Below are 15,807 nucleotides of genomic sequence, written 5' to 3' on the forward strand. Positions count from 1 at the left end.
ATAGTACAAATATTAATGTTTCTATTAATAGTTATAATGATAGTGATAATAAAATTATTAATATAATATTTATGTTTTAACTTGTAATTACCTTTAATATTATACTTTATTAACTATGTAATCATACGATTAATATTTAATATTTATATATTACAATATGTATACTAATTATAATAATAACAATCTATTTAATATTGTTGATAATATTGCTTAATAATAATACCGATATTGATAATATTATTAATATAATAATTATATTCAACTTGTAATTTAGGTTTAATAGATTACCATCTATAATATCTACCGATTAAATAGTTTACTGAATCTTTTATATATATATATATATATATATATATATATATATATATATATATATATATATATATATATATATATATATATAACTATGTAATCATACGATTAATATTTAATATTTATATATTACAATATGTATACTAATTATAATAATAACAATCTATTTAATATTGTTGATAATATTGCTTAATAATAATACCAATATTGATAATATTATTAATATAATAATTATATTCAACTTGTAATTTAGGTTTAATAGATTACCATCTATAATATCTACCGATTAAATAGTTTACTGAATCTTTTATATATATATATATATATATATATATATATATATATATATATATATATATATATATATATATATATATATATATATATATATATATATATATATATATATATCATACAATATTACGTATGTATAGATTTCATATATATAATTACATATTTATTTATACATTTATGTTCGTGAATCGTCGGGCATGGTCAGAGGTTAGCTGAATCCATCTAATCAGTTCAAATATTTTGAGACTCAGTTTAACAGACTTTACTTATCATGCCGATTTAATATTAAGAATAAAGTTTAAATTTGGTCGGAAATTTCCGGGTCGTCACATGTGGGAGATGAACACGTCGGTGGTTAAGTCACCCCCGAGTGATCCCGTACTGCTGTTAAAAAATGAATAGTTAATTTTTGAGGTTTAACAAAAAAAAACCACACAAAAAATTTAACTTTTACAATATGAATGGTGAACTTCTGAGGTTTTACGAAAAAAAAAAAAACACAAAAGTTTTACTTCATAACTTTTAACTATATGAATAACTGAACTTTTGAGTTTCTACAAGAAAACCACAACTTCAGTTTTTCACAAATATTTTTACAAAAGAGCACAAAGTAAATTTTATAGGTTTTACAAAAAAGCACAAAAGTTTTTGCTATTTACATGTGTTTTACAAAAGAGCACAAAAATTTTTGTTTTTCACAAATGAACACACCTACTAAATTTCTATTTCTATTTCTATTTGTACTTCCTCTAAAACTTGAAGTCATGAATAGCGAACTTTTGAAGTTTTAGAAGAAAAAATCATAAACGCTTTAACTTTCACAATATAAACAGTGAACTTTTGATGTTTTACAAGAAAAAAAAAACACAAAAGTTTTAACTTTTCAAATAATTGAACTTTTGAGTTTTTACTAGAAAACTACAAAAGTTTTAGTTTTTAACAAATATTTTACAAAAGAACACAAAAGAAAACTTTATAGGTTTTACAAAAGAGCATACAAAAGTTTTTGTTATTTACATATGTTTTACAAAAGAGCACAAAAGATTTTGTCTTTTACAAATGAACACACCTACTAGATGTCTATTTCTGTTTCTATTTCTACTTGTTTAAAACTTGAAGCTATGAACAGTGAACTTTTGAGGTTTACACAAAAAACCACAAAAGTTTTAACTTTTACAATATGAACAGTGAACTTTTTATGCTTTACATAAAACCTACAAATAACTTTTTACAATATGAATAGTGAACTTTTGAGTTTTCACAAAAAAACCACAAATGTTTTAGCTTTTTACAAATGTTTTTACAAAAGAGCACAATGTAAATTTTTAGGTTTTACAAAGAGAACAAAAGTTTATTCGGATGTTGACCAAGTAATACCGAGTGATTGCTCGTAATCTCGGACGATTAATTCCTTTTAAACTAGGGTTGACCATGTTTTGACCGGTTTTAATTATAATTATACGCATTTCTTTTGCCAGCTGAATTGTTCTACATAGGCATACATGTTTATGTTATGCACATTTATTCCTCATCAAACTAACTTTTTCTTTTACTTACTCTGTTGTAGAAAAGAAAACTCCTTCTAAGCAATCTTACGTTGTTTACCAAAAAATCTCATGTGTAAGTTCATGATAAGCTATATGATTAATTTTGGATTCTTCTTCATCTCAATTAACTTTTAAAAAGTACAGGTCTCAGTACTTCAAAACTAAAAAGGTAAAGGTGACCAAAATTTGTATGACATCCTGGGGTAAACAGTTTTTCAACAAGGGCTGTATAGTTACAGTTTCTTCTCATCGTGCTGCCGAAAGGGTATGTAGATTTTTTTATGGTGTATAAAATCTTTCAAATCCAGATCATATTTATACTCATATTTATTTATTTTAATAACATTTTTTCAATAATAATTCGTATGCATGGCAGTTCAAATCATATTTATACTCATATTTATTTATTTTAATAACATTTTTCAATAATAATTCGTATGCATGGCAGTTCAAGGCTATGCCTAAGCATGAAATTAATGGAGCTAATTTAAAAGTAGATTACTATAAAGGGTAAGCTAATTTTTAAAGAATGAATTTTGACAGCAATTAAAGTAAATCACTTATTAATTAAGTTGTACATTATATATCTTTTTCTTACAGTGAGAATAAACATCCAGACGTTTTTAAAGAAGGAGGAGATCAGTACAAAATGTGGATCAGTGGGTTGGATGCTAAATCAGGCCTAGTATACAAAGTAAGTTCAAGAGTGTTTAACGGACATATCTTTTATTATTAGCATATGTATGATGTATCATTGTATTGCTGGCATATTAGCATCCTTTGTAATGTGTATTTATTCCATCATTTGAAAGAATGAAAGGTTTGACTATATGTGGTTCTCTGATATCTATTATTCCATCAAAACAGTAGAAACCTGAAATATATGTCTATGTGGCAGTTGTATATGCAACTCGAAGATCTGTTTCTCAACCACGTACGCTTCTACAATATCTATTATTACAGTGATGAACAAAAACAACTTACAGGGTTAGTACTTCCAATATGTTTGTTTATCTTTATCATTTAGAGTAATAATCAATGAATACTAACATCATTTGATGATATTGCAGATCCGTTGTAGTTTATTTTTATACGGATGATGATAAAGAGAAAGCACGAAATCTTGTTCGGACTAAACGGGAAGAATGGAAGGCCGGCTTTTTTGTTCAAGAATGCTGGAACGAGTTCTAGGGGGAACTAGACCGAGACTTTTGACCAAACCCATTACGCCCCCTTACATTTAACTAATTAATGACTATTTTTGTACCGTGTTAAAATTACTAATCTAGCATAAAACATGTATATATTCTTGTGCTTATTATGTTTTCGTGTTATGTAGATTTATTGTTGATTGTTGATATTGGATTGCTTGATGTTAAAGTGATGTGCTGATAGTTCATGGTTGTTGCTACTCATATTGATAATGCAAGGACTGATTATGTTCAAGTTTATTTTTAGAAGAAAGTCTTGGGCTCATTGCTTATGAGCTTAGCCTGTTATTTATTTAGCCCAAAAGGCCCAAGGGTGAAGTCGGTTGCTGTTTTCTGATCCAGTCTATATAAGTCTCTCATTAGGATTGAGAGAGATTAATCTCACATATTTTTTCATCTGCTCTTCTCTCAATCTAGGCTTTACAGATTGTTTCATCTTCATCTTATTCTGTAAAATAGTTTGTGTATTTTTGAACCATTGTTCATATTTTGAGTGAGATTCTCTGAGAGAAATTAGTTGTGCAGAATAATTTGGTGAGATTCATCTATACGATTTGTGATAAATACAGTTTGATTATTATTTGATCTGTATTTGTGTTGATTTACATGATTTTGACATGGTATCAGAGCTGTATGGCTTGATTCTTTGATTCTGAATCCTGGTTATTCGATTGTTCGTCGAAGAATTTAGGGTTTCATCTTGTTAGGGTTTCGGCTCTTATTTTTGGGGATTTTTCATCAACGGTCTTCTTGTTGGTGATTGGTTCATGTTCTGAAGATTATTATCCTGATTCTTCGGATTAGGGTTTGTGTTGTTTATTCAATTTACATCTGGTGTTTTCTTCTTTTCTGTTCTTCCGCTGATATTTTTCTGTTCTGTTATTAAGAAAGCACTGTAAGTCTTCTTCTTTCTTCTTCTCTGAGTCTACTCGTGGATTCCTGGTGAATAGTTATACTTGACAGGTCAACCTGATTGACTTGGAATCCTGTCCCTGGCTATTCAATTCCTGGTCTCCATAGCCATTGGAGTTGCCTATTGAAGATTATTCTTCATAGACCTTATAACTCTGTTCTTGTATTTTTTTATTTTGTTGTTGGGTCTTGCACTAACTATTGCAGGTTTCTTGGTTTTATACCAATTGCTTGCTGGATTATTTGTAAGTCTTTTCAACTCTGGCAGCCACTGGTGCTATTTGTGGGATATCTTTTTATTGTTTGATTATTTGATCTCTGTGACTATTTTGTTTATCTGCTATTTGTGCATCTTGTTTTTTGTGAACTTTATTTGTTCTTGCTTCTTGGTTTATTGTTTTGGTTTTTCATATTTTCTGTTATCATGCTTGAAGAAGCTTCTACTGCACTTACTTTAATTAGTAAAATTGACTTTGGTGATCCTCTTTACTTACATGCTAGTGATACAACTGGTACTCCTATTATTCCTATTAAACTAAAAGGTACCGAAAATTATGCTATATGGAGTAGGTCAATGAGATTAGCTTTGTCTACTAAAAACAAAGTAGGTTTTGTTGATGCAACTTGTATTAAAAATACTGAAGATGCTGTACTTGCTAGTCAATGGGATAGATGTAATTCTGTTGTGTTATCTTGGATTCTTGGTTCTATATCTGAGGATTTGTATTCTGGTCAAATTTATTCTACTGTTGCTTCTGTTGTTTGGAATGAACTTAAGGATACATATGATAAGGTTGATGGATCCAATATTTTCAATTTACATATGAAAATAAATTCTTTAAAACAAAATGGTGCTTCTGTTTCTGATTATTATCATAATTTGAATTCACTCTGGAAACAATATGATGAAATGGATAAATTGCCAGCCTGTACTCGTGAAGCTGCAAATGTTGCACAAGAACAGACTAAAATCTTAAGATTAAATCAATTTCTCATGGGATTAGATGATGAGTTTATGCAGATTAGAAGCAACATTCTTCTTAGAGATCCAATTCCTGATGCTAAAACTGCATTTGCAGTTATATCTAGGGAAGAATCTCACAGAAGATTGTTTCTAGTCATGTTTCAAGTAAAAGTCAAAACACTGTTTTTATGTCTCAATTTGGAAATACTGGATCAAATTAATCTTATAATAATAGAAACAGGAACAATAGAGGACCTAATCCTAATTTGAAGTGTACTAAATGTAATAAGATTGGTCATACTATTGATAGATGTTTTGAAGTTGTTGGTTATCCACCTCACTATAAGAAACCATCCAATAATAATAAATCTTTTAGAAGCAATAATTCTGTGATTTCTAATTCTACTAATGAATCTTCTTCTAGTGATGGTTTGTCTAGTGTTCCTTCTAGCTCTTTGTCTCTTACCAATGATCAGATGACTAAGCTCTTGAGTTTATTGAATGATACACCTGCTCAGTCTTCTAATGCTTGTAATAACATGGAAGGTAAAATATATGAAATGACTCGTTCATATTGATTATAAACGTTCCATATTAATTGATTTCGTTGCGAGGTTTTGACCTCTATATGAGAGATTTTTCAAAGACTGCATTCGTTTTTAAAACAAACCATAACCTTTATTTTATCGACAAGGCTAAAAAGACACCACCTAGATTATCCAGAAATGATAATCTAAAAATATCACACTTACACACTACCAATACATATTGGTTTACAATATTAATATGTTACAGCAAAATAAATCTCTAATGCAGTTTTAAACAATATTATACAAGCATGCTGACACCAAATCTTGTCCATATATTAGCATGCAACAGCGGAAGCTCTTAATAATCATCTGAGAATAAACATGCTTTAAATGCCAATAAAAATGTTGGTAAGTTATAGGTTTAACCTATATATTATTCAAATTTTAATAATAGACCACAAGATTTCATATTTCAATATACATCCCATACATAGAGATAAAAATCATTCATATTGTGAACACCTGGTAACCGACATTAACAAGATGCATATAAGAATATCCCCATCATTCCGGGACATCCATCGGACATGATATAAAAACTCGAAGTACTAAAGCATCCGCTACAACGGATGGGGTTTGTTGGGCCCAATAGATCTATCTTTAGGATTCGCGTCAATTAGTAGACTGGTTTACTAATTCTTAGGTTACCAAGTAAAAGGGGCATATTCGGCTTCGATCGTTCAACCATAGAAAGTAGTTTCATGTACTTGTGTCTATTTTGTAAAACATTTATAAAGCTGCATGTATTCTCATCCCAAAAATATTAGATTTTAAAAGTGGGACTATAACTCACTTTCACAGATTTTTACTTCATCGGGAAGTAAGACTTGGCCACTGGTCGAATCACGAACCTATAACAAATATGTACATATATATCAAAGTATATTCAAAATATATTTACAACATTTTTAATATGTTTTACTGTTTTAAGTTTATTAAGTCAGCTGTCCTCGTTAGTAACCTACAACTAGTTGTCCACAGTTAGATGTACAGAAATAAATCGATATATATTATCTTGAATCAATCCACGACCCAGTGTATACACGTCTCAGGCTAGATCACAACTCAAAGTATATATATTTTTGGAATCAACCTCAACCCTGTATAACTAACTCCAACATTACTGCATATAGAGTGTCTATGGTTGTTCCAAATAATATGTATACATGGGTCGATATGATATGTCAAAACATTTGCATACGTGTCTATGGTATCCCAAGATTATATAATATATTAGAATACATGTATAATACAATATGAGTTAGCTAGGATATGATTAATATAGATTTGTTACCAATTTTCACGTAGCTACAACAAGAAAAATTATCCAATCTTGTTTTACCCATAACTTCTTCGTTTTAAATCCGTTTTGAGTGATTCAAGTTGCTATGGTTTCATATTGAACTTAAGTTTATGAATCTAAACAGAAAAAGTATAAGTTTATAGTCAGAAATACAGGTTACAAGTTATTTTTGTAAAGGTAGTCATTTCAGTCGAAAGAACGTCTAGATGACCATTTGGAAAACATACGTCCACTTTGAGTTTAACCATGATTTTTGGATATAGTTTCATGTTCATAAGAAAAATAATTTTCCCAGAAGAACAACTTTTAAATCAAAGTTTATCATAGTTTTTAATTAACTAACTCAAAACAGCCCGCGGTGTTACTACGACGGCGTATATCCGGTTTTACAGTGTTTTTCATGTTTTCAGGTTTTAGATCATTAAGTTAGCATATCATATAGATATAGAACATGTGTTTAGTTAATTTTAAAAGTCAAGTTAGAAGGATTAACTTTTGTTTACGAACAAGTTTAGAATTAACTAAACTATGTTCTATTGATTACAAGTTTAAACCTTCGAATAAGGTAGTTTTATATATATGAATCGAATGATGTTATGAACATCATTACTACCTCAGGTTTTGTGGATAAACCTACTGGAAATGAGAAAAATAGATCTAGCTTCAAAGAATCCTTGGATGGCTTGAAAGTTCTTGAAGTAGAATCATGACACGAAAACAAGTTCAAGTAAGATTTCCACTCGAAATAAGATTGTTAAAGTTATAGAAATTGAATCAAAGCTTGAATATGAATATTACCTTGATTTAGAAAGATAACCTACTTTAAATAACAAAGGTTTCTTGATCTTAGATGATTGCTTGGAATGGATTAGGAAACTTGGAAGTAAACTTGTAAACTTGGAAGTGTTCTTGATGTGTTCTTGAGTAATTATTTTTATGATGATTATAGGTAATAACCAAAGCTTGTATTTGATGATTTTTGCTGGAAAAATAGTAATTTAGACGTTCATGGAAGAGTGTATGTGTTTTGAGAGAGAATTGGGAAGAAAATTGGAAGTGAAATGGAGTAGGTGGTGAGTGGTGAAGGTGAGTGGGGTTAAAAGGAGTTCTTGTTTTTGTTTCCTTGCTCAAAAGTCATGATAGTTGTCTAATTATTGGTTCCACATGTTTGTTGACTATCTAGGGCTGCTAAGAGCTGAATTATTATGTGTATATACCAATAGTATATACATCTAGGAGCTGGGTATTGTACGAGTACGAATACGGTTGCATACTAGTAGAATTGTTGATGAAAATGAATGAGAATGCAATTGTAAGCATTTTTGTTAAGTAGAAGTACTTTGATATGTGTCTTGAAGTCTTTCAAAAGTGTACTAATACATCTAAATACACTACATATATATACATTTTAACTGAGTCGTTAAGTCATCGTTAGTCGTTACATGTAAGTGTTGTTTTGAAACCTTTAAGTTAACGATCTTATTTAATGTTGTTAACCCATTGTTTATTATATCTAATGAGATGTTAAATTATTACATTATCAAGATATTATGATGTATGAATATATCTTAATATGATATATATACATTAAAATGTCGTTACAACGATAATCGTTACATATATGCCTCGTTTCAAAATTCTTAAGTTAGTAGTCTTGTTTTACATATGTAGTTCATTGTTAACATACTTAATGATATATATAATTATCATTTTATCATGTTAAATATAGTGTAACAATATCTTAATATGATACATATGTATTTAGTAAGACGTTGTAATAACGATAATCGTTATATATATCGTTTCGAGTTTCTTAACTTAGTAGTCTCATTTTTATGTATATAACTCATTGTTAATATACTTATGGAGATACTTAATTATCATAATCTCATGTTAACTATATGTATATCCATATATATATCGTCATTTCGTTTTTACAAGTTTTAACGTTCGTGAATCGCCGGTCAACTTGGGTGGTCAATTGTCTACATGAAACTCATTTCAAATAATCAAGTTTTAACAAGGTTGATTGCTTAACATGTTGAAAACCTTTAATCATGCAAATATAGTTTTCAATTAATATATAATCATGGAAAAGTTCGGGTCACTACAATATATAATATGAATACATTCTTTAATGAAAATTTTGAAATGTGTTTTACTTGTCATTCTCAAGTTAATAATAATTTAGGGTGGATCATTGACTCTGGGGCTAATCAACATATGACTGTTTCTGAAAAAAAATTATTTAATGTTGTTGATATTTCTGATTTTAATCTAAAAGTGTCTCATCCAAATGGTACTGAGGCTAGAGTTAGAAAAATTGGTGATCTTAAACTTACTGCTAAAATTGTTTTACATGATGTTCTTGTTGTTCCTGGTTATTGTGTTTCTCTTTTATTTGTTAGCAAAATGGCTGATGATAATGATCTGTATGTTGGTTTGATAAACATAAGTGTTATATTCAGGATTTGATATCAAGAAACACCCTGGGACTGGTAGTATACAAAAAGAACGATATATATTTGATGATTGTCAAGGTGAACCTATGTGATGTAATATTGTTGCTTATGAGTGTGCAATACTTTGGCATTGCAGACTTGGACATCCTTCAAGTCCTGTTTTACATGTTTTAAAAGACAAACTGAATTTAAATTCAAAAGATTGTGATTTTCCATGTGAAATTTGTTTAAAGGCTAAACAAACTAGAGATGTTTTCCAAAATAGTGATCATAAGTCTAAAAATCTTGGAGGTGGGGTCTTTATAGAGTTACTAGCAGAGAAGGATATAGGTTTTTCATGACTATTGTTGATGACTTTACCAGGGCTGTTTGGGTTTGTATGTTAAAAAACAAAAGTGATGTTTATGACACTGTTTCAAATTTCTTTAACTTGATTCAAATTCAATTTAACAAAAAAGTGAAAGTTATCAGAACATATAATGGTTCTGAATTCTGTAATAATCAAATGGATTCTTTGATTTTATCTTTAGGGATTATTCATCAGACCACTATTCCTTATACACCTCAACAAAATGGGGTGGTTGAAAGGAAACACAGACACCTTTTGAATGTTGCTAGGTCTCTTATGTTTCAAGTAGGGATTCCTCTTAATATGTGGCCTGAATGTGTTCTAACTGCAACTTATCTTATCAACAGGACTCCTTCCAAGATTCTAGCAGGAAAATCTCCTTTTGAAATGGTTCATGGTTTTGAACCAAACCTCTCTCATTTAAAAAACTTTGGTTGTCTTGTTTTTTCAAAAGTTTTAAATGAAAGTGACAAATTTTCTTCTAAGTCTGAAAAGGCTGTTTTTATAGGTTATTCAAGTTCAAAAAAAAAAAGGTTACAAGTTGTGGAGTTTAGAAAGAAAAATCATTTTTTATTCTAGAGATGTTAAATTTTTTGAAAATGTTTTTCCTTTTAAACTGGTTTCTTCAAAGGATGCTAATTTAAATGATGATTCTTTAAATACTCAAAACTTTTTTGATTTATATTTTTCTGAAAAAGATTCCAAGGTTAATAAAAATCTCAATGATGAAGGGAGAGGTGTGTTAAATGAAGTTATCCAGGTGGTAGACCCTACTGGTAGTACCTCTCTAGTAGGTGGAGGTAGCCTTGATAACTTAAATGATGACAATAGCATCCCTGAGGTTAATTCTCATGATCAAACTAATTTTTCTGAAAATATTGTGCCTGCTAGTATCAGGAGGTCTGATAGAGTTTCTGTCCTTCCTAGAAAATTTGATGATTATATTATAAAAGAGAAGGTCAAATATGGGTTAGAAAAGGTTGTTAATTATGCTAATCTTAGTCATGAAAAATTTTGTTTTACCACTAGTCTAAATTAGTCCATTGAACCAAAACATTATCATCAGGCTGCAAGTGATCCAAATTGGATTGCTGCCATGAATGATGAAATACAGGCTCTTTTTAGGAACAACACTTGGATTCTAACAGATACTGAGAATAGAAAGCCTATAGGTTGTAAATAGATTTATAAGAAAAATATAGGTCAAATGGTGAAATTGAAAGATATAAAGCTAGACTTATTGCAAAAGGTTTTAGTCAAAGAGAAAGTGTTGACTATGATGAAACCTTTTCTCCTGTTGTCAAAATAGTTACTGTTAGGTGTTTATTGACCATTGATGTTCAAAATAATTGGAAACTTTTCCAATTAGATATAAATAATACTTTTTGTATGGTGACTTAACTGAGGATGTGTATATGGAATTACCTGAAGGTTATTATTCTCCTAATGAAACTAGAGTTTGTAAGCTTATAAAGTCTTTATATGGTCTAAAACAAGCTCCTAGGAAATGGAATGAAAAGTTAACTTTGTCCTTAAATGAAAATGGTTTTGTGCAAAGTGCTAATGACTATTCTTTATTTGTTAAGTCTCAAGGTTCTTTGTTTCTTGCTTTGCTTGTTTATGTGGATGATATTGTTATAACAGGTAATAATGAATCTGAGATTGAAAAATTCAAACATTTTTTAAAAACCAAGTTTTTAATTAAAGATTTGGGAGAATTAAAATATTTTCTTGGAATAGAAGTTTTAAAAGATAAAAATGGTTTATGTTTGAGTCAAAGAAAGTATTGTCTTGAGTTATTAGATGAGTTTGGATTAATTGGAAGTAAACCTGTAGGAGCACCTTTAGAAACTAATGTTTATGTTTCTTATGTTCCCACTCAAGATGATTCTTTTTTAGTTGATATCACAAAATATCAACAATTGATAGGGAAATTAATATATCTTACTATGACTAGACCAGATATTTCATTCTATGTTCAATGCTTAAGTCAATTTATGCATTCTCCTCTTCAATCACATTTAAAAATTGCTTTAAGATTGCTTAGGTATTTGAAAGCATCTCCAGGTAAAGGTGTTTATATTCAAAAGTCAGATTCTGTTACTTTATCTGCTTATGTAGATGCTGACTGGGGTAAGTGTCTGGACTCTAGAAAATCTGTTACAGGTTTTGCAGTTTTCTTTTATGATTCTCTTGTTTCATGGAAAAGCAAGAAGCAGGCAACTGTATCCAGATCTTCAACAGAATCTGAATACAGAGCTTTAGCTTCTGTAACATGTGAAATTTTATGGATTCTTAAGGTTTTAAATGATTTAAACTATAAAAATTTACTGCCTGTAAAAATTTATTGTGATAATAGATCTGCAGTTCTCCTTGCAACCAACCCTGTTTTTCATGAGAGGTCTAAACATTTTGAAGTTGATTTGCATGTTGTTAGACAAAAATGTACTTCTGGTGTTATTGAAATTGAGCAAATAGACTCTTGTGATCAAACTGCTGACATTTTTACCAAAGGGTTGGGGATTAATCAACATAATTTGCTTTGTGATAAACTCAAACTTATTGACATGTTTCATGCCTAGATTATGGGGGGATGTTAAAATTACTAATCTAGCATAAAACATGTCTATATTCTTGTGCTTATTATGTTTTCGTTTTATGTAGATTTATTGATGATATTGGATTGCTTGATGTTAAAGTGTTGTGCTGATAGTTCAAGGTTGTTGTTGCTCATATTGATAGTGCAAGGACTGATTATGTTCAAGTTTATTTTTAGAAGAAAGTCTTGGGCTCATTGCTTATGAGCTTAGCCTGTTATTTATTTAGCCCAAAAGGCCCAAGATTGAAGTCGGTTGCTGTTTTCTGATCCAGTCTATATAAGTCTCTCATTAGGGTTGAGAGAGATTAATCTCACATATTTTTTCATCTGCTCTTCTCTCAATCTAGGGTTTACAGATTGTTTCATCTTCATCTTATTCTGTAATCTTGATAGTTTGTGTATTTTTGAACGATTGTTCATTGTTTGAGTGAGATTCTCTGAGAGAAATTAGTTGTGCAGAATAATTTGTGTGATTCATCTATACGATTTGTGATAAATACAGTTTGATTATTATTTGATCTGTATTTGTGTTGATTTACATGATCTTGACAGTTCGGTACGGGGCAATAGTTTTTTGAAAACCGAATTATGGAATGCTGAACCAATATGTATGATGGAATTCTATCATGCACAAAATCAAAATGAAGTCTTTATGTGGGCATTATGATTTGTGTTCCAAATTAAAGTTTTCTTGTATGATTGGAGTTGTGTGTTTTTTTAGGATCATCCTTTGTTGTAATTTTTTTTTTAAGTGATCAAGCATATTTTTACGGGATTAGGATAAACCTACGCTTGGGTGCAATAATAGGGTTAAGGACAAACGAGATTCGAACCTCTGACGTTAGTCGTAGATAACCCATACTTGAATCCCCACGATCCCATCAGGGTGGCCGAACGTAAGTCCACCAACGATCTGAATTTTTTTTCAATATAGAATTATTTACAAGGTATTTACAAAAATTGAAATTCAAACTCAGTTTTTATAAAATGCGTAAACCGATTAACGAATTTCTGGTTTGCCAGTTTTGGAGCCAAACCGGTGTTTCATTTGCCGGTTTGGCTACATATTAGATTCTCTATCAAAGCGGCAAATGAAATACGGGTTTGACTCTTTGACTGGAACAATTTTCGCTTACCAACCGCCATCATTTATCACCTTAATCCTTGTTTTTTAATACTGGCCAATAAAAAATGGCCACGTGTCTAAACCAGCATATGAAAGGCCGGTTTGTATCAATATATATAACGACCTCTAGTACATCGGTTTCTATCATTTCTTCACAACCCACTCAATTTTTTTAAAATGCATACACAAACACTGCGATTTTACAATGAATCCCGCACAACCTCGAGCAATCTAGTCGATGAATCACTGTTATTTTTACAATCTCAAGGAACTCACAGAGCATACAAGGTTTTTATAGGTGCTGTTCAAGATGTTCCGATTCCTGATAGATCAGAAAAAGTTAAACCACCCCTTTTGAGATCATCATCTCGCATGGGGGTTATTCACGGTAATCTGAACTGGAGAGTTAAACTCGATTGACCCTTACATTCCCCATCTTTGTTGATTAGCATGAACCGAACCCCTTGGATCTAATCTAAGCTTTATCATCATGGTTAGGGGACTATTCCTAGCTCGTCTGTCACCACATCTAACTAAGGCAAGGGACCATCTTGCTTTCTCTTTTTCAATTTGTTGGTGCCATCAACCCTTCTCAAATTCCTCAACCCGTGTCCACAATTCCTCTAACTTATTGGGAAGCTCATCCGGTCATCATTATCTCTTCCGACAATGAAGGCTCAACTATCTCCGATGCATTTAGCACCAATGGCATTTATCCTTGAACAATTAATGCTGGTTAAGAATAAGTTTAAGGGCGGGTAGATACAATACTTGTCCTAAGGGGGAGAAAGTATATGGTAAGTGATGTAAACACTTACTCATATGTTTGTCATCATCAAAAAGGGGGAGAATGTTGGTTAAGATTCCAATCATATTATTCAAAAGTTAATCACTTTGTTTTGATGATGACACAAAAGAGATAAGTGCTAAATCATATGTAAGACGACATGAGTTCATAAGCCTACACTATCTCTTGCAAAAGACCAATACATAAATAATCATCTTGGTAAAAGTGGTACGCGGCTGCACAACGGTCGACCGTGAACCTGACCGTGAACCTGTACCAACGAACTTAAGATTTCTAAAACTGTCAATCTACGGCTAACCCCACGGTCAACCGCAGTTCGACCGCAGTTTTCTCTGTTACCAAATTCATCCACTTTAAGTTAGACCACTTTGAGGCATCTATAATTTACAAAACCTTTTTAAACATACTTATAATAGTTGTCCTCTTTGATCTCAAGAGAGTTTTTAACCAAAAGATGTTAATTTTTACTTATCACACCTAATGACATCTTAATGACATTTTAAGCCCAATTAAGGATAAACACAAAAATGTTTTATCTTTCACTTGTTACTAAATGTCATTCAAATACATACTAATGATGGTCATTAAAAGTCCCAACAAAAGAGATGCTCTCCCATGATTCATATGTATCATTTTTATGTATGTATTATTGTGAACTAGTAAGTTGTTAAGTCTCCAATTATGTTCCAACTAGATTCAAATTAGTTCATTTGAGATGTAACAATGTTCTAAAGGGCAATATACTTCTATTAGCAAAATGACAAGTAATTAAGAAAGGTTGATGAAGTTTTTGGTAGATAATGGTTTGTCAAGAGACAAAATTGTGTAATTACCCCATTAAGTAATCAATGACAAATGGTTAAAGTTTGAAGACTTTCTTCTTTTATGGACATGTCAACTTCTACACTTATGTCCAAAACAAAAAGGGTAATGGGGATGATTTCAGAGATAATTGGGCTTTAGTTGCAGCTATTCAACAAGGAAAAATGACAATTTTCAAAGGACAAAAATGACCATAAGAATCAGATGTCAGAGGTACACGGTCGACCGTGCAGCGAGCCGTACAGCTTCCAGGCAGATTTCTCTTTTTTATAAAAGCCAAGCCTTGAAGGATTTGAAGACTCACCTCTTGCACTCATATTTTCTCATACTTACTGATATCATTCTTATAATTAATTGTAATCTTTTAGAGTGATTCTAGCAAGAGTACTTGTAAGCTTAAGTTGTAAGTTTACTTGTAAACTATCTTCTTAAAAGGATCTAGAAGGTAGTTGTCTTTTCACTAGGATAGTGCATTAGAATCTTGTGGTAAGAGCTATAGGTGTTTATG

General features: G+C 30.7%; 2 protein-coding genes across 2 annotated transcripts; both read left to right on the forward strand.

Annotated features, from left to right (window-relative positions):
* The first annotated feature begins 4,700 nt into the window (after positions 1–4,700).
* On the forward strand, positions 4,701–11,127 carry LOC139902683 (uncharacterized). The gene is made up of 7 exons (XM_071885288.1): positions 4,701–5,422; positions 5,551–5,786; positions 9,325–9,565; positions 9,732–9,925; positions 10,126–10,452; positions 10,643–10,923; positions 11,011–11,127. Exons 1-7 carry the CDS (start codon positions 4,701–4,703, stop codon positions 11,125–11,127), a joined length of 2,118 nt encoding a protein of 705 aa, XP_071741389.1.
* Positions 11,128–11,359: 232 nt separating this feature from the next.
* Positions 11,360–12,526, forward strand: LOC139902684 (uncharacterized mitochondrial protein AtMg00810-like). The gene has a single exon (XM_071885289.1). It carries the CDS (start codon positions 11,360–11,362, stop codon positions 12,524–12,526), a length of 1,167 nt encoding a protein of 388 aa, XP_071741390.1.
* Positions 12,527–15,807: the final 3,281 nt, after the last annotated feature.

This window comes from Rutidosis leptorrhynchoides, chromosome 3, assembly GCF_046630445.1.
Source record: "Rutidosis leptorrhynchoides isolate AG116_Rl617_1_P2 chromosome 3, CSIRO_AGI_Rlap_v1, whole genome shotgun sequence".
In the NCBI taxonomy this organism is placed as follows: domain Eukaryota; kingdom Viridiplantae; phylum Streptophyta; class Magnoliopsida; order Asterales; family Asteraceae; genus Rutidosis; species Rutidosis leptorrhynchoides.

What these genes read in the sequence shown, in the direction of transcription:
- LOC139902683 (XM_071885288.1), top strand. Translation starts at nt 4,701, where the DNA reads ATGCTTGAAGAAGCTTCTACTGCACTTACTTTAATTAGTAAAATTGAC. An exon ending in TGAAAAGGCTGTTTTTATAG is followed by an intron (nt 10,453 to 10,642) that starts GTTATTCAAGTT and finishes TTTCTGAAAAAG; the next exon opens with ATTCCAAGGTTAATAAAAAT. An exon ending in TCAAATATGGGTTAGAAAAG is followed by an intron (nt 10,924 to 11,010) that starts GTTGTTAATTAT and finishes CATTATCATCAG; the next exon opens with GCTGCAAGTGATCCAAATTG.
- LOC139902684 (XM_071885289.1), top strand. Translation starts at nt 11,360, where the DNA reads ATGGAATTACCTGAAGGTTATTATTCTCCTAATGAAACTAGAGTTTGT.